General features: G+C 38.0%; 2 protein-coding genes across 2 annotated transcripts; both read left to right on the forward strand.

Annotated features, from left to right (window-relative positions):
• Window positions 1-1,951: 1,951 nt before the first annotated feature.
• kcnj8 (potassium inwardly rectifying channel subfamily J member 8) lies at window positions 1,952-15,628 on the forward strand. The gene is made up of 6 exons (XM_028450016.1): window positions 1,952-2,543; window positions 4,396-4,544; window positions 5,463-5,623; window positions 5,712-5,851; window positions 7,038-7,254; window positions 14,979-15,628. The coding sequence occupies exons 1-6, from the start codon at window positions 2,197-2,199 to the stop codon at window positions 15,228-15,230; spliced, it is 1,266 nt and encodes a 421-aa protein (XP_028305817.1). The 5' UTR covers window positions 1,952-2,196; the 3' UTR covers window positions 15,231-15,628.
• Window positions 15,629-18,517: 2,889 nt separating this feature from the next.
• Window positions 18,518-24,398, forward strand: echdc3 (enoyl CoA hydratase domain containing 3). The gene is made up of 6 exons (XM_028450135.1): window positions 18,518-18,663; window positions 20,440-20,561; window positions 20,632-20,729; window positions 20,806-21,006; window positions 21,853-22,031; window positions 22,128-24,398. The coding sequence occupies exons 1-6, from the start codon at window positions 18,545-18,547 to the stop codon at window positions 22,279-22,281; spliced, it is 873 nt and encodes a 290-aa protein (XP_028305936.1). The 5' UTR covers window positions 18,518-18,544; the 3' UTR covers window positions 22,282-24,398.
• The last annotated feature ends 1,185 nt before the right edge of the window (window positions 24,399-25,583 follow it).

Genomic DNA, 25,583 nt, shown 5'->3' on the forward strand with positions numbered 1-25,583 from the left:
GTCTTACATTCGAACAGTTTTAGCTCAAATCTGAACACTTTTTTTTTTTGCTTTTATTACCAGCTTATCTTATAGTTTCTAAACTTACGCATTTTACACATAAACTTTTTTGTACTTTAGATTTATTTTTACACTTTTAATATTTCAGACTTTCAACTTTTCTAAAGATATAAATGAAAAAATACAGAGTTTTGGGTTTTTTTCCCTCTGCATCGATAACCGTGAGTGTGTGATGGTATAAGTAGCAGCTAACGTGCCTTAGAACAAGCTAACACAACTGTTTAAATTTAAAGACTAACTTAATTGTAAGGTTTTTCTCTACCTTCTTCCGAAGCAGCAGTTAGCATACATGCTTTAAAACATCCTAACATCTTTTTAAAGTTAGAGATTAACTTAATTGTAAGGTTTTTCTCTACCTTCTTCCGAAGCAGCAGTTAGCATACATGCTTTAAAACATCCTAACATCTTTTTAAAGTTAGAGATTAACTTAATTGTAAGGTTTTTCTCAACCTTCTTCCTGAGTAGCAGTTAGCATGTGCTTTAAAACATGCTAACACAACTGGTAAAAACATGCTAACATCTATTTAAAGATAAAGATTAATTGAATATTATTAAAATGTTAGTTTTTCACTGTGAAAACTCAAAGGCTACGTTTTCACATGTCGACCAATCACTATTGATTGCTAGCTTTAGCGGCTACTTCGCTAACCGTCTCTGTGTCAGGGAGCTGCACTGTTGTCCCTTTATATGATTTTATATCATTTTTCCTTTACCTTTTTTAATGTTTGGCTTAAGTTTCTGTGATGTTAATTTTAAATCATGAAAAAAAAATTAATGTTTCATCTCAGAAAGTTGCCTCACATTTTCCTAATAATCACATGTTACTGTTTGTGTACAGTATGTGTGTTGATGTTTGTGTTCCTTTGTTGAAATGTTTTCTTACATGTTTTTTTTTTAATATATCCTATGGCGCAATACAATGATGGCACGTTATCCAAATTTACAACATTAAAGGGCAAATGTTAATCTCAGTTTAAGATTATATCTCATCGTGCACACTGCCTTTTTACTTTGATGTCATTTTGTGTATTTTCAAAATATTTTAGTTTTGTTTTTGGGAATAAAATTCTTAACATTTTAAATAAAACATATTGAGAAGGGTGTTTTTGGTGATATTCAAGGCTTAAACTTTCTACAAAAGTGAATATAGAGACAAATTTATACTCCTGCTGTCATAAAACGGAAGATTTCAACAATTTAAACTTGAATATAACAGATTTTAGTTAAATCTGTTAAAGTTAAAACATTGTCCTGTGAAAATAACTACAGATATGTTCATCCTTTGTAATTACACTTGACATTTCTAAAATGCTCTCATTAAATATATAAATAACAGTGTTTATTCACGCGTTATTTTATTGTCTAAACATCATCTCATGTGGTTTCAGTTGCTACTAAACACTTCCCCCTTGTGGCAAAGCATCTGAAAAAACAAGAAAATACATTTCAACTCAGGAATTACAAAAGGAAAAATATTCCTGGTTTTTTAAGAAATACATTTTCGTTCAGCTTTTAATAAGTTTCTTTAAAATAAATATAACAGAAAGTAATTGTTTCATAATGAAGAAAAATTAATGGATGCTAAATTATTTTATTTTTATTTTTTTTTATCCTCAAGCACAGTTTTAACAACAATTGGGAGATTAATAAAATACAATTACATGAGAAAATTATTGCGCATTCTTATTTCAACAAAATAAATGTATTGACCATCTAAACTACATGCAGAGAACTTTGGAGAAATAGTTCATATTGAGCATTAAATTGTTTCCATCCATGTTTGAAGAACCCTGAGCAAAGCAGGGATTACATCTGACCGGGTTTGGGCTCTGGAAGCTGGACTACGTCAACAGGAGCGCAGAGACCGTCCCAGTCCTGAGGAGCGGAGGCGGCGCGCTGCGTCTTCACTCCAAAACGTCTCCAAAAGTGGACAGAGGCTCTTTGGACTCAATCTGCTGCACTTACGAGGTTGGAGGATTTAAAAAAATATATACATGATTTCTTAGGAAGATTTTATCGGAAACACTGTATCGTTTGTTTGGTTTTTGGGTGGACATGTACCCGTGCGTAAAGACGCACAGACGGTCGAAGTTTTAATCTTTATTCTGGCTCTTTTCTCGTTGAACTCGGGGGGAAATGTTAGCCAGAAAAAGCATCATCCCGGAGGAGTTCGGCCTCCCGGGTCTGGCCTCGCGGATGCCCCGCAAGCCGGTGTTCAGAGACCGGGTAAACAAAGCCCGCTTCATCGCCAAAAACGGTTCGTGTAACCTGGCGCACAAGAACATCCGCGAGCAGGGCCGCTTCCTGCAGGACGTCTTCACCACCTTAGTGGACCTGAGGTGGCGCTTCTCTCTGGTCATCTTCACCACCACCTTCGTCAGCAGCTGGCTGTTGTTCGCCATGAGCTGGTGGCTCGTGGCCTTTGCGCACGGAGACCTGGACCCGCAGCGCCAAAACGGGACCTCCTGCGTCACCGACGTCAAGTAAGACTCAGAAAGTTTAGTGTGTGAGAGAATCATTTATTTCTCTGTGAAACTATTCTGTTCACTGGAGAAAAAGATAGAAATGTGATACTAGTTCACCTCCCTCTGAACTCATCATCCTCTCCTTTTCACTGTGACCACCTTTCTCTTCTTTTCTCACTTTCTACGTCATAAAAAAGGTGAATGAAGACAGTAACTATGGTCATACAGACTTTAGGCTTCCTCACAAATCAATGTTAAAATCTGCTTTTTAACTCAATGAAAAGGTTTTTGTTTTTATTTAGTTTTTTTGTTTTTCTTTACATTTGAACCAATATCACAGACTTACCAGTTGTGCGTTTTTTTTTTAAGTCAGGCACTGATGTTGGACAAGAAGGTCAGTCCTTTGTTGACCCGACAGGTTCCTCTATGTCAGTGTCCGATCCTTTCAGATCCTTTCAACGCATGCGCGAGATGCGTCTACATCCAGGTCGGCGTATTTTGCCATAGTTCATGCATTGTTTTAAAGGTTAAAACACTGCTATTTAAAAATAAGTAGTTTGTGGATTTTAAACCTGCTGCCAAGATTTCCCAAGTTATTGGAAATGTATGTTTTGAGTGAATTCCGATTTATTTCGGTTTTTATTTTATTTTCTGTTTGGTTTTTGATTGTCAATATCGTCTTGCAGTGGTTTTTCCTTTTTTTTTTTAACATTAAAGACACTGTAAGTTTTGGCCACTAGGGGCGCTATATTGGTAACTTTCACGCAAGTGGCCACAAGCGCCGCAGCATTGTCGCAAAAATCAACAAACAGTCAGTGGGGCCAGCCTCCCTTGTCTTTTGATTGTGTACGTAGACAGTAGTTGACCTGTTACTCCCTGGCCTCGCCGCTGATGTAGGCCCCCCTTGCTGAGGGTTGGCAAAGCGGAGGGGCGACCCTGCGCCAGGGAGTAGGGGGGCGGTAAGGCGGGCCGAGCACCGGGTCTTCGCACCCCAGCCTGACCGACCCAGCCCTTAGAGCCAATCCTTTTCCAGAAGTTACGGATCTGACTTGCCGACTTCCCTCACTAATCCACGTTTAACTGAACTATCGCGGTGATTAGTGCACCATTAACACAACATGAATCTACCATATTGTCTCTTTTGGCTGTAAACAGAGGCTAACTCATTTCAGCTGCTCACAGCAATGGCGCCGGATCGGAAAATGCCCGTATGTTGTGATGTCATGTGGGAAATATGTATATCTGAGCCTGTGGTCATGTGACTGCCGTAAAGTGATACTTTTTCCAGGGATTCTCCAGGTCACATGACCTGGCCAAAGACGGTCCGTCTCTCCAAACTTACATGGGCGATATTTCAAGAGGGAATCATTTAAAATACCTCATGGGTCAAAAAGTCCACTGTGTGGCTTTAACAACTAAAAACACCACTAAAACAGTCACATATTTACATGTGTACTGTTAAAATATTTAACAAACATCGTATTGTCGGTTTACGATCAAATATCACGTCCCAGGAGCTCTGTCGTAAAGATTGCGAGTGAAGGAAGTGACGTAGTCTACGCTCACACGTTGAAATGATCTGAACGGATCAGGTACATGAAAGGATCGGGCACTGACATACACACCAAATGAAGTGTTCATCATTATCATTATGGACCTTTCCATGAAATCGTCTGATTAGGGAGAGAGAAAAGGAAAGAAAATGGATATATTGTTTGTTTTTATATTCTGCTGTTGTGACTGACACTTTGAAACAAAAAAGTTGACGAAGGATTTCATGAAATCAAGCTTGAAGACAAAACTTTTTTGTTTCCAAAGAAGTTCTCAGCGTGTCTGAGGAATCTTTAGTCATCACTTTTTCTCCCATCAGGTCCTTCACCTCGGCCTTCCTGTTCTCAATCGAGGTTCAGGTGACCATCGGCTTCGGGGGTCGGATGATAACCGAGCAGTGTCTGACTGCCATCACCGTCCTCATCCTGCAGAACATTGTGGGACTCATCATCAACGCTGTCATGCTGGGTGAGTCTCTACTGTATCTTCTACTGTGGAAGTGAACACATGAATGGAACAGATTCAAAGACAACCAGAATATTGTCATTTCCTGAGGATGCAGGTGCTGGCCCGTGTCATTGAACACTGCATTAGCATGAGCCTAGCGTTAGGATTAAGATTAGCCTAGCAACAACCTAGCATTAGCATTAACCAAGCATTAGCCTAACATGAGTATAATCTTTTGCTAGCATTAGCATTGACCTAGCATTAGCATTAATCTAACATGAGCATAATCATTTACTAGCATTAGCATTGACCTAGCATTAGCATTAATCTAACATTAGCATAATAATCTGTTAGCATTAACATTGAAATTCGCTTTAGATTAACTTTGCATTAGCCTAGCTATAGCATTAGCTAGCATTAGTACAAACTTTAACTTAGCAATAAATTTGCATTAGTATGAACTAGCATAAACTAATAATAACATCAGCCTAGCATTAACATTTGCTAGCCTGACATTAACCTCGCATTAACCTAGTGTAAGCTAGCATTAACCTAGCATTAGCATTTTCCTAGCATTAACATTTGCTAGCATTAGCATTTACTAGCCTAGCATTAGCATTAGCCTAGCATTAACCTAGCATCAGCTAGCAATAACCTAGCATTAGCATTTGCCTAGCATTATAAATAGCCTAGCATTAGCAATCAGACAGCTGAATATTTTAAAATTTGAAAGGTTAAAATTTAACATCTGAAGTTCAAAGTTGAAGCCGCTGTAAAGATGAATTGACTAATCACAAAGTACAAGTACCCAGCGCTAAAGATTTGACATGATTTTATATCTTCATTGTCGGACTCAGGATAACAATAGTGAAAGATCTTAGTTATTTATATTGAGACCTTCATCATAGAACAACAGACTGTGTGTCCATCATGTCTCAGGTTGTATCTTCATGAAGACGGCTCAGTCAAACCGCCGTGCAGAGACGCTGATCTTCAGCCGTCACGCTGTGATCGCAGTGAGAAACAATCGTCTGTGCTTCATGATTCGTATCGGTGATCTGAGGAAGAGTATGATCATAGGAGCCACTGCCAGGTTACAGGTGAACGTTCTCTCTACGCCATGCACGGCTCCAGGTAATGGTTATTATTAGTATTATTATTCTGTAGTTAACTGTGCGTGGTGTGCAGGTGGTGAGAAAGACGACCACTCCAGAGGGAGAGGTGATTCCTATCCATCAGATAGACGTACAGACAGAGAGCGCTGTGGCCAGTAACAGCCTCTTCCTCCTGGCTCCACTCATCATCTGCCACATCATCGACAAGACCAGGTCTCACTGTCTGAGAATCATCTCATTAGCAACAATGCACAGGATATTAAAGTAGATTCTTGTTTTTATCACATAAAGAGATATTATAGCCTCAGATGATGCATTGCGAGTGGAATGTAAAATCATCCTGGGACTGGTGTCACGGTCCGAGTTTACCTCCGTACTGAGATTATAAACCTAACCCTAACATAATCCAATAAGCAAATAAAACACGTGTCTGTTCACTTTGAAAACAAAAATAAATAAAAATGAATTATTGTTTTTTAGCAAAAATTCATTTTCATTTTCCCGTAGTGTTATTACTCGTACTACAATCTCAGTACGATGCACACTCAGTACATGACCCCAGCTTCAAGCTAAAAATCAAACATCCCCTTTTCAAAACAAAAGCCTCTCTTCTTGTCTTCCAATAGTTTTTTTACGCTGTTATAAATAGGGCTCTTATTTTGAAGTTAACCGGATGTTTGGTCAGTACCACAATCCAAACAGAGCAAACAATGTTTTATATAATTTCGTTTTTAATTACATCTTTTCATTGGCAAGTAGCATCACTAGCTTAATTAGCAAACAAGAAAGCTAATCATTCATCCTTGGTGTTTCTCTGTAATCCTTCACTCAAATTCTGTGTTAAAACATTTAGACACTTGTAGTTGGGGAAAAAATTATTTTCATATTTTAGACAAGTTTATGTTAATGCTATATCTCGTTTAGTTTTTTTTTTTTTTTAGCTAACTTTAGCTTACCGTACTGTCATTCTAATCAGTTGAGGGGGACAGTTTAGTGCTTTACTTTACACTGAATCAATATGCCCATGCCGAGCTAACTGTTTTTCAAAATAAAAGACCCATAACACTAATTACAATGTAACACTTTTCTCTTTTTCTTTTTTTTTTTTGTTTTTTTATAAAAACAACTTTAAACCACCGAGTTAAGGACAGTATAGTTATCAACAAAAGTCCATGTAAAACTAAGTAATGCTGCCATTGTTGTTCCCATGGGGACAAGGGCACGTTTAAAGGAAATGGTCAAGTGTCCAAACTAGTTACATCAAATGGAAATGACTGTGATCACTACAGGGATTCTGTATTTCCCTGACTTGGGGGCGTGTCTTAAATCTCAGTGATGTCAGATGAAAACTACAGTATATATTATTATTGATAATAATGTTGTTTTTTCCTGCTTTCAGCCCGCTGTACGACCTGTCAGCCATGGAGCTGCAGTGTAGTGACCTGGAGGTGATCGTCATCCTGGAGGGAGTGGTGGAAACCACAGGAATCACCACACAGGCGCGTACTTCCTACATCTCTGAGGAGATCCAGTGGGGTCACCGCTTTGTTCCCATAGTAACGGAGGAGGATGGCGTCTACTCTGTGGACTACTCCAAATTTGGCAACACAGTCAAGGTAAAAATCACCTAAATCTAATTATTAGTTGCAAATGTTTGGAGGTCAAGTCTTTACTGACACTGTGGTGTAATTGTGGAGGGATTTTAGGCATAAACTCAGTTCCTTAAAAAACACGACCCACAGCTTATGACAATGATTTATTTTATTCTTATTGTTCCTACATTTACTTTCAAGCCCATTGGCGCGAATCTCATTCTCCTCTGATGAAGCCGAAGTCTCAGCTTTGGGGCCCTCTAGTGGCTCATGAGACCCTCTACAATTACATTGTCCACCTATCCTATAGCTAGAAACGGCTATGCATGAACTGCACATCATCAGATATAAGACCAGTATTCTACACAGTCATTCCAAAGTATTTTTTAGAGAGTCTTGGTCTAAAGCACACGTGTCAAACTCATTTTTGCTCACTGGACAAATACGGAACAGTTTGATCTCAACTAGTCTTTACACCGATCTGATTGGCCGATATTTTGCATTTTATGCAATTAATGTGATCGGCTGTAATGTCTTAATTTGTCGATCCAATCAATGACGTCATTGTCGTGATAAAACTTTCTGTTGATTCTCCCATTGCAGTGTTTTATCGTCTCATTTACATCTGAGTTGTTTGCTTTACGTGACACGACTTTGTTTCACTCGTATTTCACAAAGGTAAAAACCTATGAGCAAACGGTGAAAATGTCCATCGGGTGCGGCTACGTGTGTTTGTATGTGTGTGCACGCTTGTTTCGTTTATTCTGCCCGAGCGTGAAGGGAGAGTCTGGAGACTTCTGTCCATTTCTGGGTGATGGTGGACACAGAGGTAAGTGCGTGTGTGCGCCCCACCTCCGCCTGTGCACATGTGAATACAGTAGGGGTGTGAAGATACACTCAGCAGACGAGACGAGACACGATATTGGTTTCAAGAGAACGAGACGAGACGAGAATTTAAGAAAACTACAATGACTGGACCAACAGACTTTTATTTAACCGGGTTGCACATGCATTTTGAAATTTTTTATTATAACTCTTTACATGCATGATGTAAGCATGAACTTTTAATAAACTTCTTCTTCCACAAATTTAAACTAAAACTACAATTTATAAAAGTTTAAATAAGATAAGTAAAATTACATATTTCTTTCTTTTTTTCAAGTGCAAACAATATTGTGTGCAAAACCAAATCAAAGTTCTACTCTGTCAATAGAGAGTGTAAATAGTGCAAACAGAGCCTGACCAAGTATGTCATAAACAACATGCTGCAACTACACAGCCATGTTCTTTTTACTGTTAATAAACTTCTTCTTCCACAAATTGAAACGAGAACTAAAATGTACTCCTCCCCCTCTTCTTCTTCTTTTCCTTCTCCTGCTTCAGATTCTGGCAGGCTCGACGTAGCAAAGGCGCATTACAGGTCACAAATAGAAGATTGGATAGCACACAAAAAACAAAAAAAACCTGAGTTTAATCTCGCGAGATCTCGTGGCACAAGATCTCATCACACCCCTAGAATACAGACTATAAGCAACAGCAGGTTTTGCGATGCCACAGTCAGGAAACATGTGTTTACTCCTAATGCTAATGCTAATGCTAATGCTGATGGATGCTTAAAGTAGTTCCAGTGTGTTCTGCCTCCAAAGCTTCATCTCCAATGTGTGCAATGTTATGTTCAGGTCCTGCGTGGAAATAGCCAACTCTTCCACTCCCTGTCAGTCACAAGGATGCATTTAGGTCCCGAAACATGGTACCGTTTGATTTTCCATGAGTCTGTATCAGGTAATACCAAAGGAATTTGGTCGTTCCCTGAAAGCAAACAAACAAAATAACAGCCCGACTTCATATGATCGGACTGGTGATCGTTTATTTTAAATTCACTGATCGGTGATCGGCACAAAAATCGAGATTGTGTAAAGCCTAATCTTAACTAAGCCACCCTTGTTTTGACTTCCACATTTAAATGATATAAACAATATATCCAAGCAAAAAGTGACAGATATCAGTGCTGGATCTTCTCTTCAAATATATATTTTGTGTAATTTAGGGGAATTTGCAGGATTTTAAAGACAATGTCTTTCTTTTGACAATTGTGATTAGGCTGTGATTAAAAATCAGAATCAGAATGTGTCAAACTCAAGGCCCAGGGGCCAAATCTGACCCTTTGGAGGATCCAATTTGACCCGCAGGAGAAAGTAAAAATGACAGAGAAAACATTATTCATTGTGTAAATGAAACTCGACAATATTTGCAGGGGCTTACAATTTTTCAGCAGCTTATATTGCATGATTGCAGTCATTTTTAATGTTAAACAGTTGAAAAAAAACGAAAAAAATTGTACATAATCTTTAAATTTTTCTCAAATTATGACATAATAAATAAATAAATAGCATAAATAAATAAAAGAAAAATTGGTCAGGAATCTAGGAAATTTAAATTGTAGATCCTGTTGGGACTGATTTGTCACTTATTGCTTATATTAACATACTTCCGGCAGCTGAGCTGACAGCAGCAAAAGAGCAGAGCGGAGCTCACAGAGGAATTTATTTACTAAACATGAACTTTTTCTTCTGAGAAATGATACGATACCTCAACATCAAACTCTATCATTTACCATCTGACTCTGGCTCTGAGGTAATCATCTACTGCTTTTTTATTTGCTGGCTCAACTGGAAAGCTAAGTAGCAAGCTAGCTAGCTACAAGTAGCAAGCTAACTAGCAGAAGAATGGCTCTTTCCACAACAGAATACAGCAGTCTTCTCCAAAAGATTACTGAACTGGAGACTACAGTGCGAGGAATACAAGTAAACATTGAGGTTAATGGACACTGTGGATATGATAATGATACGACTGTGCCGCTGTTTCAAAACAGCGGAGTGGATAAAGCTAACTCGCTACCAGCCTGTGCTAACAAAGCTATCAGGCCTAGGGAGGATCCTGTTCCCGTTGATAAGCCAACAGGTGCGAGTCCTCCCTGGAATACTCTGGGAGCTAAGCCTAAGAAAAAGTCATATCCACTTCAAAGGCTAACGGGCCGAGCAAAGCGCCCTGATATCAATAATTAGATGGACTGGCCTGCACTGGCTTCGCAGACTGCAGCCTCAACATCAACTCCCTTGTCTGCCCAGGCACAAAAGTGGACATCTGCTAAAGGCAGGAGTATCACCAAGTCACAAACCCAGTTTCATGTAGAACTGGGTAATCGATTCGCCCCACTGCTGAATGACCTAGGATCTGGCTCTAATGAGGTCAACACACAACCTTCTGGAACTGCGAAGACTGAAAGTGCTTCAGGAAAACAAAAGCGACATGGTAGGCCAAAGCAACAACCTCACACACTGATAGTGGGAGACGTTTCTGTTAAAGATGCTCAGAAGATGTTTAGCAGCAACGTGAAAGTGATCTGCTTACCTAATGACACAGTATCAGACCTGGCTGACAAAATCTTGCATATCGTTGCAGATTACCCACATTTGAAAAATGTTGTGATTCATTTTGGGTTAAATGATTTAGCCAAGGAGGAGTCTGAGGTGTTAAAGCTGGATTTCACCCATCTGCTAAAAACTGTGAGCTGTATACAGCCTAAAGTGTTCATCAGTGGCCCGATACCTCCAGTCCGCAAAGGAGATCTGAAATTCTCAAGGATTTACTCTTTGAATAAATTTCTGTCTTCGGCTTGTGCTGCCCTTTCACTAAATTTTATAGAAAATTTTCCTATTTTTTGGGAACGTCGTCATCTTTTTAGAGCAGATGGACTGTGTCTAAACAAGGCTGGAGTAAAACTCTTCACATCCAACTTGTTTTACTTCACCAGTCACACTGCTATCAGTTCTGATAAAGACAGAGGACAACATGTACCATCGGAGAACAAAACAACAAGGAAAGAACATGGAGTCAATGAGCTTCCAGCAAGAAATAAAAATCGCCAAAATGAAGAGGTCAACCCAACCCCCGCATCTCAGGACCCACCTGCTTCACCCCAAAATTCACCTACTTCCACCTCATCCAGCTTCTCTCCTACCCCTGCCTTCTTGGATTTAACTGCCCAGATGAACGAGCTGGTTCTGGCTGGCACAAGACTAACACCCCACCCTTTACCCCACCATGGTCAATCTGCACCACCCATCCCTCCTCGAAGATACCAGGCTCAGGATCACTCTTCTCCTCAGGCCAGCTGTGTTCAACTTAGAGCGACACAGGCCTGATGTGTGCTGGGTCCAGACTGCAATAGCTCTATTTTTAGGAACAACCAGAAAAAGTCAGGGCCCTATGGAGTTAATGCAGCTTCTTTAATTCCTGTGGTGACAGGTAACACAGGTAAAATTGTGAAATTAAAGAAAAGCAAAAAGCTTTATAGAGATAAAAATTTGACTCCTATAACATGTCATCCAAAAAGTCCACCAGTGTCTCCAGTAAAGTTTTTAAAATTAGCTCTTCTTAATGTTAGATCTCTTGTTAACAAGTCACTAATAATTAATGATTTTATTTTGACACATCACTTGGACTTTTTATTTCTTAATGAAACATGGCTGAATGATGGTATCAGTAATACTATTCTCAATGAAAGTGCGCCACAAGACTTTATTTATTTAAATAAGTGTCGTACTTGCAGGAAAGGTGGTGGAGTTGCTGCCATTTTTAAATCAATATTTCAGTGCAAAGAAATAACATTTGGGGATTTTATCTCCTTTGAATATATGTCATTCTTACTGAAGGGTGATTCAAGAGTTCTGTTTTTAGTCATTTATAGACCCCCAAAATATTCTGGAGAATTCATGGATGAGTTTGCTGAACTGCTGTCAGTTGTATGCACTGAATACAACTTTTTAATAATAACAGGTGACTTAAATATTCATGTAGACAATAACATGGACAATACTTCCAAAGAACTGTATGCTTTAATGGATACTTTTGGTCTTACACAACATGTGACTGGTCCGACACACACTCAAGGTCACACTTTGGATCTGGTTATCTCTAAAGGTGTTGATATCTCTGCTGTTGATGTAAGAGACTTAGCTCTATCTGATCATTTCTGTGTCTTTTTTGACCTAGAGACTGTAACATCTGTTCCCCCTAGTTATTTGTGTTTAAAGAAAAGGTACATAAATGAGAACACAAGTGCACAGTTTATGGAAGCCATAGCAATGACACCAACATTGAGTGCTGAGACAGTTGATGATCTTCTGGATGAGTATAATAGAAACGTCTGTAATGTCATAGATGTGGTGGCTCCAATCAAAACTAAGAGAAAACCAAACACACAGAAAACACCTTGGAGGAGGACTGAGATAATGCAGAATTTGAAATCTGACTGTAGAAGAGCTGAGCGTAAATGGAGATCAACAAAACTCCAAATTCATCTAGAACTATACAAAATAAGTCTGCGAAAATTCAATGATGGCTTGTTCAAAGCAAGGCAGCAATACTTTTCTGAAATTATTGCCAAAAATGTCAACAACTCTCGCACGTTGTTTTCTGTAATTGAAAAGCTCACAACCCCCCCAGATCAGATAGCCCCTGAATTACTGTCAGCTGGAAAATGCAATGAATTTGCTGTATATTTCAATGAAAAAATACAATCAATAAGGTCAAACATCAGAACAAACCAGCAAAATCACAAAAAGCTTGAACAGCTTCAACCACTGAGGGATGAGTCAATTACAATGTTAGAGTTTATTACAGTGAACCCAAAAACAATAGAGGAAACTGTTCAGCAGCTGAATCCATCAACGTGTTGCCTTGACACAATACCCTCAAACTTCTTTAAAACTGTTGTAAAGTCAATTGTCACTGATCTGTGTCAGATAATTAACTGCTCATTCCAATCAGGCACCGTACCAAAATCCCTGAAAGTAGCTGCTGTGAAACCGCTGTTAAAAAAGAGAACACTGGATGCCTCTATACTGGCTAACTATAGACCAATCAGCAACCTTCCATTCATGGCCAAGATCATTGAGAAGGTGGTCTTCAACCAACTGAGTCAATTCTTAACATTCAACAAAATATTTGATAAATTTCAGTCAGGTTTTCGTTCTCATCACAGCACTGAAACTGCTCTTATCAAAGTGATCAATGACATAAGGTTGAACACTGATTCAGGAAAAGTATCTGTTCTCATTCTGTTGGATCTAAGTGCTGCATTTGACACTGTAGATCATACAATTTTGTTGCACAGATTGCAAACATGGGTCGGACTAAATGGAAAAGTAATGCAATGGTTTAAGTCATACTTGGAGGAGCGAAGCTATTTTGTAAGCATTGGAAACTTTGAATCTGACAGATTACCAATGTCCTGTGGGGTTCCTCAGGGATCTGTTCTTGGACCCCTTCTGTTTAACCTTTACATGCTTCCTTTAGGACAAATTTTACAGAACTGTAAGGTTGATTATCAGAGCTATGCAGATGACACACAACTATATCTATCACTGAACCCAGATGACCATGGTCCCATTGAGGTGTTGTGTGACTGTTTAGAAAAAGTAAACTGCTGGATGAGTGAAAACTTCCTTCAACTAAACCATGACAAGACGGAGGTGATTGTCTTTGGTAACAAGGAAAAGAGGACTGCTGTCAGCAATTATCTTGAGTCTCGATCTTTAAAAGCTAAAGACCAAGTCAAAAACCTTGGTGTTCTGATTGACTCAGATCTTACATTCAGCAGTCAGATCAAATCTATCACAAAAACAGCCTTCTACCACCTAAAGAACATCTCCAGAGTGAAAGGTTTAATGGCTCAGAAAGATCAGGAGAAACTGGTCCATGCTTTTATCTCCAGCAGACTGGACTATTGTAATGGTCTTCTGACAGGAATCCCCCAAAAGAGCATCAAACAGCTACAGCTGGTTCAGAACGCTGCAGCTCGGGTCTTAACCAGAACAAAGAGGTCAGAGCACATTACTCCAGTTTTAAAGTCTTTACACTGGCTCCCAGTCAGCCTCAGAATAGACTTTAAAGTTCTGCTGCTGGTGTATAAATCTGTGAATGGGTTTGGTCCAGAATACATCAGTGACATGTTGGTCAGGTATGAACCCAGCAGGTCTCTCAGATCTATGGACACAGGTCAGATAGTGGAGCCCAGAGCTCACAGTAAACATGGTGATGCTGCTTTTAGTTGTTATGCTGCAAAGAAGTGGAACAAACTGCCAGCAGAGCTGAAGTCAGCATCCAATGTGAACATTTTTAAATCAAAGTTAAAGGCACTTTTTTTCTCTACTGCATATGATTGAGAGAGAGATTTTTTGTCATGTTGTTGATGTAATGATGATTTTACTGATGATTTTAATTGATTTTACTGATGATTTTAATTGTTCTTATTGATTTAAATGTTCTTATTGATTTTAAACAATTGAATGTTTTATCATGTAAAGCACATTGAGTTGCCTTGAGTATGAAATGCGCTATATAAATAAATTTGCCTTGCCTTGCCTTGCCTTGCCTTGCCTTATATAGTCATAGTCAGTTTCTTACATATTTTCTATTTTATGTATATGTAGGAGTGCAAACTAGGGCACAATAATGTTGAATTTACTCACTTGAGGTCAAACTGCTCCATATTTGGCCCTTGAACTAAAATGAGTTTGACACCCCTGGCCTAAAGGGATGGATTTAATTTATCTTCACTTGGGGCCTGAGATGTTTATTTTAGAAATATTGTAGCCAACTTTATGTTGTCAGGTGATTTCCAGTTTCTATTGGTTCAAAAAGAAAGGAGGGTAAGGTGTAAAAGTGTTTGTTTCTTCTGGAAGGTGAACACGCCTCGCTGCAGTGCTCGAGAACTGGACGAGAAGCCCTCCATCCTCATCCAGACCCTGCAGAAGAGCGAGCTGTCCCATCAGAACTCTCTGAGGAAACGGAACTCCATGCGTCGCAACAACTCCATGCGTAAGGTGGGAAGCAGCAGCAACCTGCGCAGGAACAACTCAGGACTCCTCTCACCCAAAATCCAGTTCTTTACCCCCAGCGAGGGAGGAGGTCAGAGTCTGAACGCCGTCACCTGACATGAGGCCCGCCTCCTGGCCGGCCTGCTGGTCCTGGTGGTGCAGAGGATTGTGGGTGTTGGTGTTTCTGTGTCTACGATGGGACTCCTGCTTCTTCTGTTTCCTGCCTGGTCTCCACTTGTGTGTGGGTGCTACTGGTAGTGGTGGTGGTGGTGGTGGTGACCACGCTTTGTTTCATGGTGTCACCAAGAGCTTTTTCACTGTAGTTTGGTCTCACTGAGGAAACAGATAATAGAACATTTGTTTGCACAACTAGAAAAGCCAAAAATGAAGGATTGGATAGTTTTATACAACTGTTATTATTACAGCAGGGCCAACATTATCAACATATACGTCAGCATTTAGAATATTGACCAATCAGAGCATTAATACAGGAAAATACAAAGAATGTGCGTGTGTTTATGTTGTCATTTCGTATTTTGTTTTTGGATTAATTCTTTGAGTGGTTTTTTTTTAAAAATAATTTACATGTTTTTCTTTAAAAAAAATTATGTCTTTTTTTTTTTAAGTCATTCTATGTATACCGTATTTGTTTAATATTTTTGTTCCGTCATTTTTTTGTCATTAGGGCCTGAGCACAACGGTGCATAGGACCCTATTGTAATGCACCTCTTTTTTATTATTCTTCTTACAAAAAAGTGATCGCATTTTTGAAGGCCTGAATACATTCAAAAACACATGAAAATTTGAACGCACATTAGGACTGGCAAAAAATATGTGATATTTTGGGGGAATTGGACGTGTGAATGGCAAAATGACTCAATAACGCCCCCTTGGAAAATGTATTTGCTCCCAGCTGGAACTTATGACATCATCATTGTGGAACTTCTACAAAATTCTGACATCATCACTCTCTACAGTGATGACTTCATCACTTTCTACAGTGATGACATCATCATCACAGACAGGCAGAGATTCCTTGCTTGAATAGAGAGAGACGTCTTGCATCCAACACTGCACTGTTAAAGTACTTCACACATTCATATTTTTATTCGAAACATACATGTTTATTTTGTTGTGTTATAAAACAATCTTGACAATAAAGTTGAATCTTTATAGATTGAAATATTCCTGTTCACTTGGATGATGTTCTACGCTTATGGAAGTTATTAAGAGTTTGTAGAGCTAAGTAGATGCTAATTAACTGTAGCAGCTTTCATTTGGGGCGACCGTCGCTCAGGTGGTAGTGGGTCGTCTTCTGATCGAGAGGTTGGGGGTTCGATCCCAGTACCTGACTATGTGTCGAAGTGTCCTTGGGCAAGACACTGAACCCTAAGTTGCTCCCAGTGGTCGACTAGCGCCTTGCATGGCAGTTTTGTCCCACTGGTGTGTGAATGTGAGAGTGATTGGGTGAATGAGCTGATGTGTAAAGCGCTTTGAGACTGCTTCAGTGTGGTGATAAAGAGCTATATAAAATCAAGTCCATTTACCATTTGTAGCCTTTTTTATAACTCGTTATTGGTTTTAAACTGTTTTCTAGTTATGTTCATTATAGGTCTTAGGCTTTTCTTTGTAGCACTTTGAGATTTCTTTAATGTAAAGTGCAATACAAATAAAATCTATTATTATTATTATTATTATTATTATTATTGTACGCCACCTGTTGGTAAAAGGAAATCATAGGCATTATATTTACACAGAACATTGCAGGAAATTGTTTGTGATATAATCCTTGAAAATGGTCCGTTACGTCTCACACTTTAAAATTTCTGCCAAACCTCGATATGCAACACACCTCAACGTGCGCCTCGTCCCGACATCCACGTGTTTGCGACGGCCCGTTTATTGGTGCTTGCGGATTGAATTTGATATATACAGTATTTCTTTCATTTTCTGTTTTGTTTTTATCTGAGTCATTATTTTTGCGTATTGTTGTGGGTTTGTATAATTTTCTGTTATTTATGTGTATGTTGTTTTCTTGTATGTGCCATATTTATGTTGTGCATTTTGTTGATTTTTGTTGTTTTGTGTGTTTTAAAAGTTATTCTGTGTATTTTATTTGTAATTTTAATGTTCTCAAATTGTATCTGTTTTTGTTGTTTTGTGTATTTTTGTTGTCATTTTGTATATTTGTCTTTATTTTATGTGTTTTTGTTGTCCTGTTTATTTTTCTGTAATTATCTCTGTTTTTGTGTGTTTGAATTATTTTCATTTTTGTATATTTGTGTGTTTTTGCAGTCTTTTTTTGTATATAGACAAGGGCCACATGTGGCCCCTGTGCCGTCAGTTGCCCATGTATGAGCTATAAAGACAATTAGCCTCTCACTAATGCAAAAAAAATAATAATAATATGTCTATAGTATCTTCTATCAAAGCTCTGATTGGGTAAATTATTTGTATTGAATGGTAAAGATCTTCTACTTGTTACAACTTTACTAAACTCTTTATATCCAAACATCTCCAGATTTCAACATCACTTGGTTTGATTGTGTCATTTATTTCACTATTATTTTGCCGTCTTTAGCATGGACTTCACTCTACAGATCTCATAAATCATGATAAAAATCAAATTTTTAGCGACTACTCACAAATATAATCTGTACTGTAAAAGGCATTTGTCACCTTTGTCTTGCATTTGAGAATAAATCATTCCACTGAAATTAAAGTTGATCATTGAGGATTTAATAGAAAATTTGGGAAAAATAAGTTACCTGATTATTTTACTCCTTGGTGTATTGCTGTTAGTGATGCTGAATAATAATAATAATAATAATAATAATAATAATACTAATAATAGAAATGCCTTGGCTCTACATTTTAATGGCGATAAGTTACCATTGGATGAAAAGCAGGAAAAAGTCATTTGTGAATATTTGCATATTTTATACAGTTATTTTAAAATTAGTAAAGCTAAAACAAATTAAATGATCCGGTATTGAAATTACTTGTTCACATTGATGCTACTTTTTGTGTTAGCAATAATTTTCAGAAAGAAAAAACCATAATCAAAGCTATTATAATGCCTAATGCTTTTCTTTTTCAATTCAATTCAAAGTTAAATATTGGGTAGACTTGAAATGTTTTATTCCAGTTTTTAACACTGTTAATATTATTCTACGGTGTAAATACAATTAAAAAGGTTGAAATTACTTCAATCACCAATAAATAAATACAACTTGTTTTAACATCTCTGCCTTTTACACAATAAATCTGTAAAAAAAAAAAAAAAAAAATTTTAAATTGCCAAAAACATTACTTTGGATTTATTTTGATTTTATTCATATTTTTGGCGGCATTTCTCGACACTCCTGTGACGCTTCCTGTTTACGTCACCGGACCCGGAAGTGTTAAGGTACAGCTCAAAGGTGAACAACATGGCGGTGTGTTTACTGCGCAGAGTTGTCGGAGTGTTTCCAGGCAGAGTGAGAACACGTCTTTACTCCCAAAGTAACCAGGAGCCGCTGACACTGACTCAGCAGAACAACGGAATCAGGTGATACCATTAAATGTGTCTGAGCTACAGAAGTCATGTACGTAAAGACGTTCCATCGACCGCTGCAGCTGATTGGACGTGATTAGGCGACGCCATCTTGGTTGGGGGCTCAGCTCTGCTGTAGTGCAGGAATCACCCATTAGTGATAAATATATATATATACATATATATATATATATATATATATATATATATATATATATATATATATATATGAGACATGGAGAATAGCCAGACATAAGCAAAACAAAAAATATTGTTAAATGTCTAATGTTACAATTTTGAAAAGATAAGTTAAAAATAAAGTTCTTTAAAAATAGATTAATTCAAAACTAACGTCATAGTTACGTTTTGTTTTACATAGTCCACTCATGTTTATAAATCACACAAATATTTTGAGACAAAAAAGTTGTTGTTTTTGTAATGTATTAACATTTTCTATATATATATATTTTAATTATTATTAATATTTATCTTACTTTATTGAGCACATATTTAACCATGGTCCTCCTGTTTGTATTGAAAAGCTCTTTTAAATTGATTTTCAAAATAAACTTTGACAAGTGAAATTACAAGTTCTTGATTCTAGTGACCCTACATTTTTTTTTTTTTTTTCTAAATTTGAAAGTTCACCAAAAAATTTACAAACTCGTATTTGTAAAGGAACAAATGCATAGCAGGCTTATTTAAATAAATGTGTGTTTTGTTTTGTTTTAAGTTGAAAAGAGATTACGTAGGAAGACAGTGGCGTGTTTGTTTTATACATGTTGTTTGGTTTGAATTTATTGTTTAATAAATAAAAATATATTCAAATTGAGATCATTGTATTTCAAGGTATATAAAAATATTCTCGAAAAACAAATCTGTACAATAGGCAAGGCAAGACAAATTTATTTGTATAGCGCATTTCATACACAAGGCAACTCAATGTGCTTTACATGATAAAACATTCAATTGTTTAAAACCAATAAGAACATTTAAAATCATCAGTAAAATCATCAGTAAAATCATCAGTAAAATCAATTAAAATCATCAGTAAAATCAATTAAAATCATCAACAAACACATGACATCATCAATATGACCAAAAATCTCTCTCTCAATCATATGCAGTAGAGAAAAAAAGTGCCTTTAACTTAGATTTAAAAATGTTCACATGTGATGCTGACTTCAGCTCTGCTGGCAGTTTGTTCCACTTCTTTGCAGCATAACAACTAAAAGCAGCATCACCATGTTTACTGTGAACTCTGGGCTCCACTATCTGACCTGTGTCCATAGATCTGAGAGACCTGCTGGGTTCATACCTGACTAACATCTCACTGATGTATTCTGGACCAAACCCATTCACAGATTTATACACCAGCAGCAGAACTTTAAAGTCTATTCTGAGGCTGACTGGGAGCCAGTGTAAAGACTTTAAAACTGGACTAATGTGTTCTGACCTCTTTGTTCTGGTTAAGACCCGAGCTGCAGCGTTCTGAAGCAGCTGTAGCTGTTTGATGCTCTTTTGGGGGATTCCTGTCAGAAGACCATTGAAATAGTCCAGTCTGCTGGAGATAAAAGCATGGACCAGTTTCTCCTGATCTTTCTGAGCCATTAAACCTTTCACTCTGGAGATGTTCTTTAGGTGGTAGAAGCTGTTTTTGTGATAGATTTGATCTGACTGCTGAATGTCAGAGAAACCTTTACGTTTCATATTTATTTGTATGTTGCCTTTAAACCATTTTAGGTCATTTTTAAACTTCAGAATAAAGTAGATTTTATTCTTATTTTTCAGGAGAATAATATTGAACAATCCTCAGAAGAGAAATGCTCTGTCTTTATCGATGCTGGAATCCCTCAGGGAAAACATCCTGAGTGACATCGACAGTGATGATCTGAGAGTTATTATCATTTCTGGTGAGAGTTTTTTTTAATAATATGATGAGTCACACAGAAAGAATTGTTAGTGAGTCATTGGTTCTTCCAGCCAAAGGCCCCGTGTTTTCCTCTGGACACGACCTGAAGGAGCTGACGTCAGCTCAGGGTCGAGAACACCACAACAGAGTGTTTCACACGTGTGCAGAGGTCAGTGAGAACCTGTAAACACACACACACACACACACACTTTCAACACAAACTCAGCAGCTCTTTGTTTTTTCAGGTGATGACTTTGATCCAAGACGTTCCCGTTCCTGTCATCGCCATGGTGAACGGGGTTGCCACGGCGGCGGGTTGTCAGCTCGTCTCCAGCTGTGACGTCGCCGTGGTAACGGAGAAATCCACCTTTGCCACTCCGGGTGTCAACGTTGGCCTCTTCTGCTCCACGCCGGCCGTGGCCATCGGCAGGGCGGTGCCCAGGAAGGTGAGGGGTTCCGTCCCCCAGATGTTCTCGTTACAATCGCACAAACTAAAGAAACTAGGGGTGTGTATTGCCTGGCATCTGGCGATACGATATATCCCGATATTAAAGTCTATTATTGCAATTTTTTTTAAATATATGACTTAAGAAACAACTAATTTGTAAATGTGTACACCTTCATGAGAACATTATGTATGAAATATATTTTATTGGCATATTTTACACACATTGGCTTTAACATGCCATGTGCCAACAACTTATAATAAAAAACTAACATACGATCTGCCTGTGGCTTTTAAACCAACTTTGACTTTAGTGCAACTCAACTGAGGTATATGCCTAGAACAACAAAATAATGCAGAAAATTAGTACTTTATTTTTAGATTTTATTGAAAAAACACAAGCTGATCAACAGCAGAAACAGTTTAGGAACCACTGGCAGATAACAAAACAATTAACAATTAGGATGGTTTCCAAACTGAAATCAAACATTTCTTACTTCAGGATGTGATTCAAGACAAAATGATTTGTCAAATTATCATTAATAATAATAATAATAATAATAATAATAATACATTTTATTTAAAAGCGCCTTTCAGGCCACCCAAGGACACTTTACAATAAAGACAGTGCAACTCAATATAAAACAGAATAATACAATAAAGTAAAAAGAACAATGTAGGATAAATTATAGAATAAGATTAAACATTGATATGATAATGAAGTAATGAACACAAGGTTGTAATAAAAAAGTGCGTACATTTTGTCCCGGCTCTCCCTTAGTAAGTCTTAATAAAGTTTAAATATGCAGTGCATTTGATGTCACTTTAACAATCTTTTTTTTACCAGGTTGCCATGGAGATGTTGCTGACGGGCTCTCCCATCTCGGCCCATGATGCTCTGCTCCACGGTCTGGTCAGTAAAGTGGTGCCTGAGCAGCGCCTGGAGGAGGAAACGTTGGCCATCGCTCAACGTGTGTGTCAGTCCAGTCGCCCAGTCGTCGCTCTGGGCAAGGCCACCTTTCACAGGTGAGCCGCTCCACTGTGTTTCATCCACGTCAATAATATACACACACAAAGGCTTTCATTAATAACCAACGTTCCACTCTGCCTGTTCGTCCCAAGACAAATGGCTCAAGGCCGAGACGCGGCGTACGCCACAGCCTCCAGAGTGATGGTGGACAACCTGGCTCTGAGGGACGGACAGGAGGGAATCAGAGCCTTCTTTGAAAAACGGAAGCCTGTGTGGAGCCATAAAGCAGAGAAAGCCCACGAGTGACAGGGGACTCAGCTCTGGTACATGACTCACCTGGGGGAGGGGCAGGGGGCGGGGACTCCCCCGCAGCTCATGCACTCTGTGGAAACCATCACAGCTACTACTTAAATCATTAAATGGATGATTTTTGTTTACTTCTGTGAAGCTGGCATTTAATATCTGGCTTTGGATTTAATTAAAAAGAAAAAATTAGAAATGCTAAAATTAGTGATGCACGATATTATCTGGTTATTATCAATAATGGCTGTAAAAATTAAGTATTGTACATTGGCCGTTCCACAGATTTAACTGATAAAACAACAGGCTTTGCTTCTTTGATCAACCCATAGACATTATATACACTATGTAGACACTCGTCACTCGTGGAGAGGCGTGGCTTATCACCGCCATATTGTGTGTGTGCAGCAAACTGAAGGATTGCTTGGCTGTGTTCGAAATGTCACACTGCGTACTATGCACTACGAACTCAGTGAGTATATACTATCTACTATATACTATTAGTATGGTTAGGATGATGAGTGTTCCCACTGAAGTATACTTCCAAGTTTCCCAAGATGCATTTGGAACCTAAATCGACAAAAACCTGAATCACACTGAGGCTAAATATCTCTATTAAAACTCCACCTTTGAAAGTTCTGAAAACATTTAAAGTGAGAAAGTGACCAAGTAGAATATCAACATGTGCTCATTTGATCCATAAAACTCACGTGTACACATTTGATTCCGACATTTCGTAGATTTTCGGAGACCCTCCATTGTTTGTGCTACTGACAAAACTTCCGGTTAACTTCAAAACAAGAGCCCTACTTACAAAAGTGTTAAAAAATTAATGGAAGACAAGAAGAGATGCTTTTATTTTGAAAAGGGGATGTTTGATTTTTAGCTTGAAGCCGGTCCCAGGACCATTTTACATTCTGCTCGCAATGCATCATGGGGCAGTTGAGTATGACTGTTATGCCCACCGTGTATACTTAAAAAAGGTCCTGATAAAGTATACATACGGGTATTTTTCGCATACTTTTCATACTATTTAATGTGAACGCTCTACATACTCATTTTGATGTCAGACTTTGTATGAGTCGTACATTGTTATGGCATTTCGAACACAGCCTATGTAAATTAACAGACATAACATGCCCTCAATAATCTGAAAGTTCAAAGTAGAATTATTCACTAAAATCACCCTCTAACTAACGATTGAGGTAATCAATGAAAAAACGCTTTGGACATGTGTATGAAGCCCTAATAGCACTTTTATAATGTTTAAAGTACAGAAAAGTCCATTTAGCTTAACATGAACCCTTTAATAAGAGGATTTTCATGTCCAGCTCATTACATGTTTACTATTAAAGACCTTTAAAGTGAGATCCTTTTGATTCCAGCTGTCTTTAACATCTGGGTCAGAGTCAAAGTTGGTCCTGGTTTGTGATGTTTTTATATCTGCATCCTCTCGTGTCCTCCTCACCCCACATCAGTGTCTCACAGCCACAGTAAATGCATGAACAGATTTGTATTAATCAAAAACAAATTAAAGCTGTCAGGACGTATTTACATCAAAACACCAATTGTTTATCACACACTTAAAGTGTTAATCTCCTACCGTGGTGTGTTAGCTTTGACCTTCTCTGCCTTTGCTCACATGTGCATGGTCCTAGAGGAGTTCTCATTATTCCATCTATTGCACAATATTATATTTTAAACTGTCAAAGAGTGGTAGTAACTTATATTTTTATATTTAATGCATTTCTTTTTAATAATTCAACGTGAAATTTACCGTAAATAGATTTCAGTGATTTCTAAGCACTTTGCTTTGTTTTAAAATGTTTCTCCACTAGGAGGCACCAATGTCATACTTTAATATAGAAGGTTATTTTTCCATCATTTGGGATTAGCTGCAGAAATAACCTACTAATCCTACAGAACAGCCTGCTAACATATGCCAGAAAAGCACAGAGTAAAGCAACAAAAGGCAATAAATATTGTAAATTAATAAATGGGTTTTTATTGGTTGTTGTTGTTTTTAATAGTGGAGGTCGGGTTAAAACAGTTTGTAGTTTCTGCGATGTTGATATGTTGGATGTAAAAACCATCAAATAAAACCAATGAAATGTAAACACTTACAACCAGCACTTTTTCTTTTGTTTTATTCTTGAAATTAGCCGTCATTAGCTAACTGCTGCAGGAGCACACCTGAGCTTGTTAGGGACGTGTCAAACTCGAGGCCCGGGGGCCAAATCTGGCTCTTTAGAGCATCTAATTTGTCCCACAAAAGACAGTTAAAATGATAGAGAAAACATGAATTCTTTAACAAAATCATTCTGTTGTAGATTTCTCTATACAATTCACAAACTCCTCAATATTTTTAGGGGCTCAACGTTTTCTCATGTTTATATCACATGAATGCAGTCACTTTTTGTTCACAAATTATTTATATTGAAAACTAGAGCCCAATATTTAAAACTGCTCTATTGTACCCCACCTAAAGTTTGTGTCCCACTTCAGATCAAACATGTTTGTATTTGGCCCCTGCACTAAAATGAGTTTGACACCCCTGAACGTTCCTTATAACGGGGGCTCCAGCAGTGGAGAAGATTCCCACTATAACTGTATGTTGTCTTTGTGAGTTCAGATTAAACTTTCAACTTCTTGTTGTTATTTTAAAATATTTGGGGGTTTGTCCAGGATTTGAACCCCTTACGCTTACATTTCTTAAAATTTCTGTAGAACTATTCACTTTGCATGTGTTTTTTAAAAAGAGGATTTTAGTGTTTGGATTAAATATGTAAACAGGGAAAAATGTAAAGCTATACGCAGACAATGACTTGAATGCTTTTTAGATGATTTTTGTAAATCTGAATAATAAAAATAGAAAGTGTCTATTTGTACGGTTGCCGTACAGACAATACCCGGTGCTATTAGTACCTTTACCAAAGAACAAGTACATGGCGTCTCAGGGTTAGGGTTAGGTTATAACCCAATATCGCAACAGTTTTTAGGGTTAGGTTTAGGGTAAGGTTTAGTCTTAGTCATGCAACCTAAACTGGTCAATGACTGACCTATCACGTGACCTAAACTGACCAAATAGGGGCGCTACGTATGGATAGAACGTCGGTTTATTGATATGGAAACCGTACGGATAGCCAGTGTCTATAAAATATAGCTGTATAGGGTTATTGTGGCACTTGATGCTGACTTTGTGAGTTGTCTGGTGTCCTTTACATGTTGCGGCCGAAACATTTGGGGGCTTGTCCGGGATTTGAACTCAGGACCTCTTACAAGTTTAAAATAAGTGCTAAAGAGGACTT

Source organism: Gouania willdenowi, chromosome 6, assembly GCF_900634775.1.
Source record: "Gouania willdenowi chromosome 6, fGouWil2.1, whole genome shotgun sequence".
Classification (NCBI taxonomy): Eukaryota; Metazoa; Chordata; class Actinopteri; order Blenniiformes; family Gobiesocidae; genus Gouania; species Gouania willdenowi.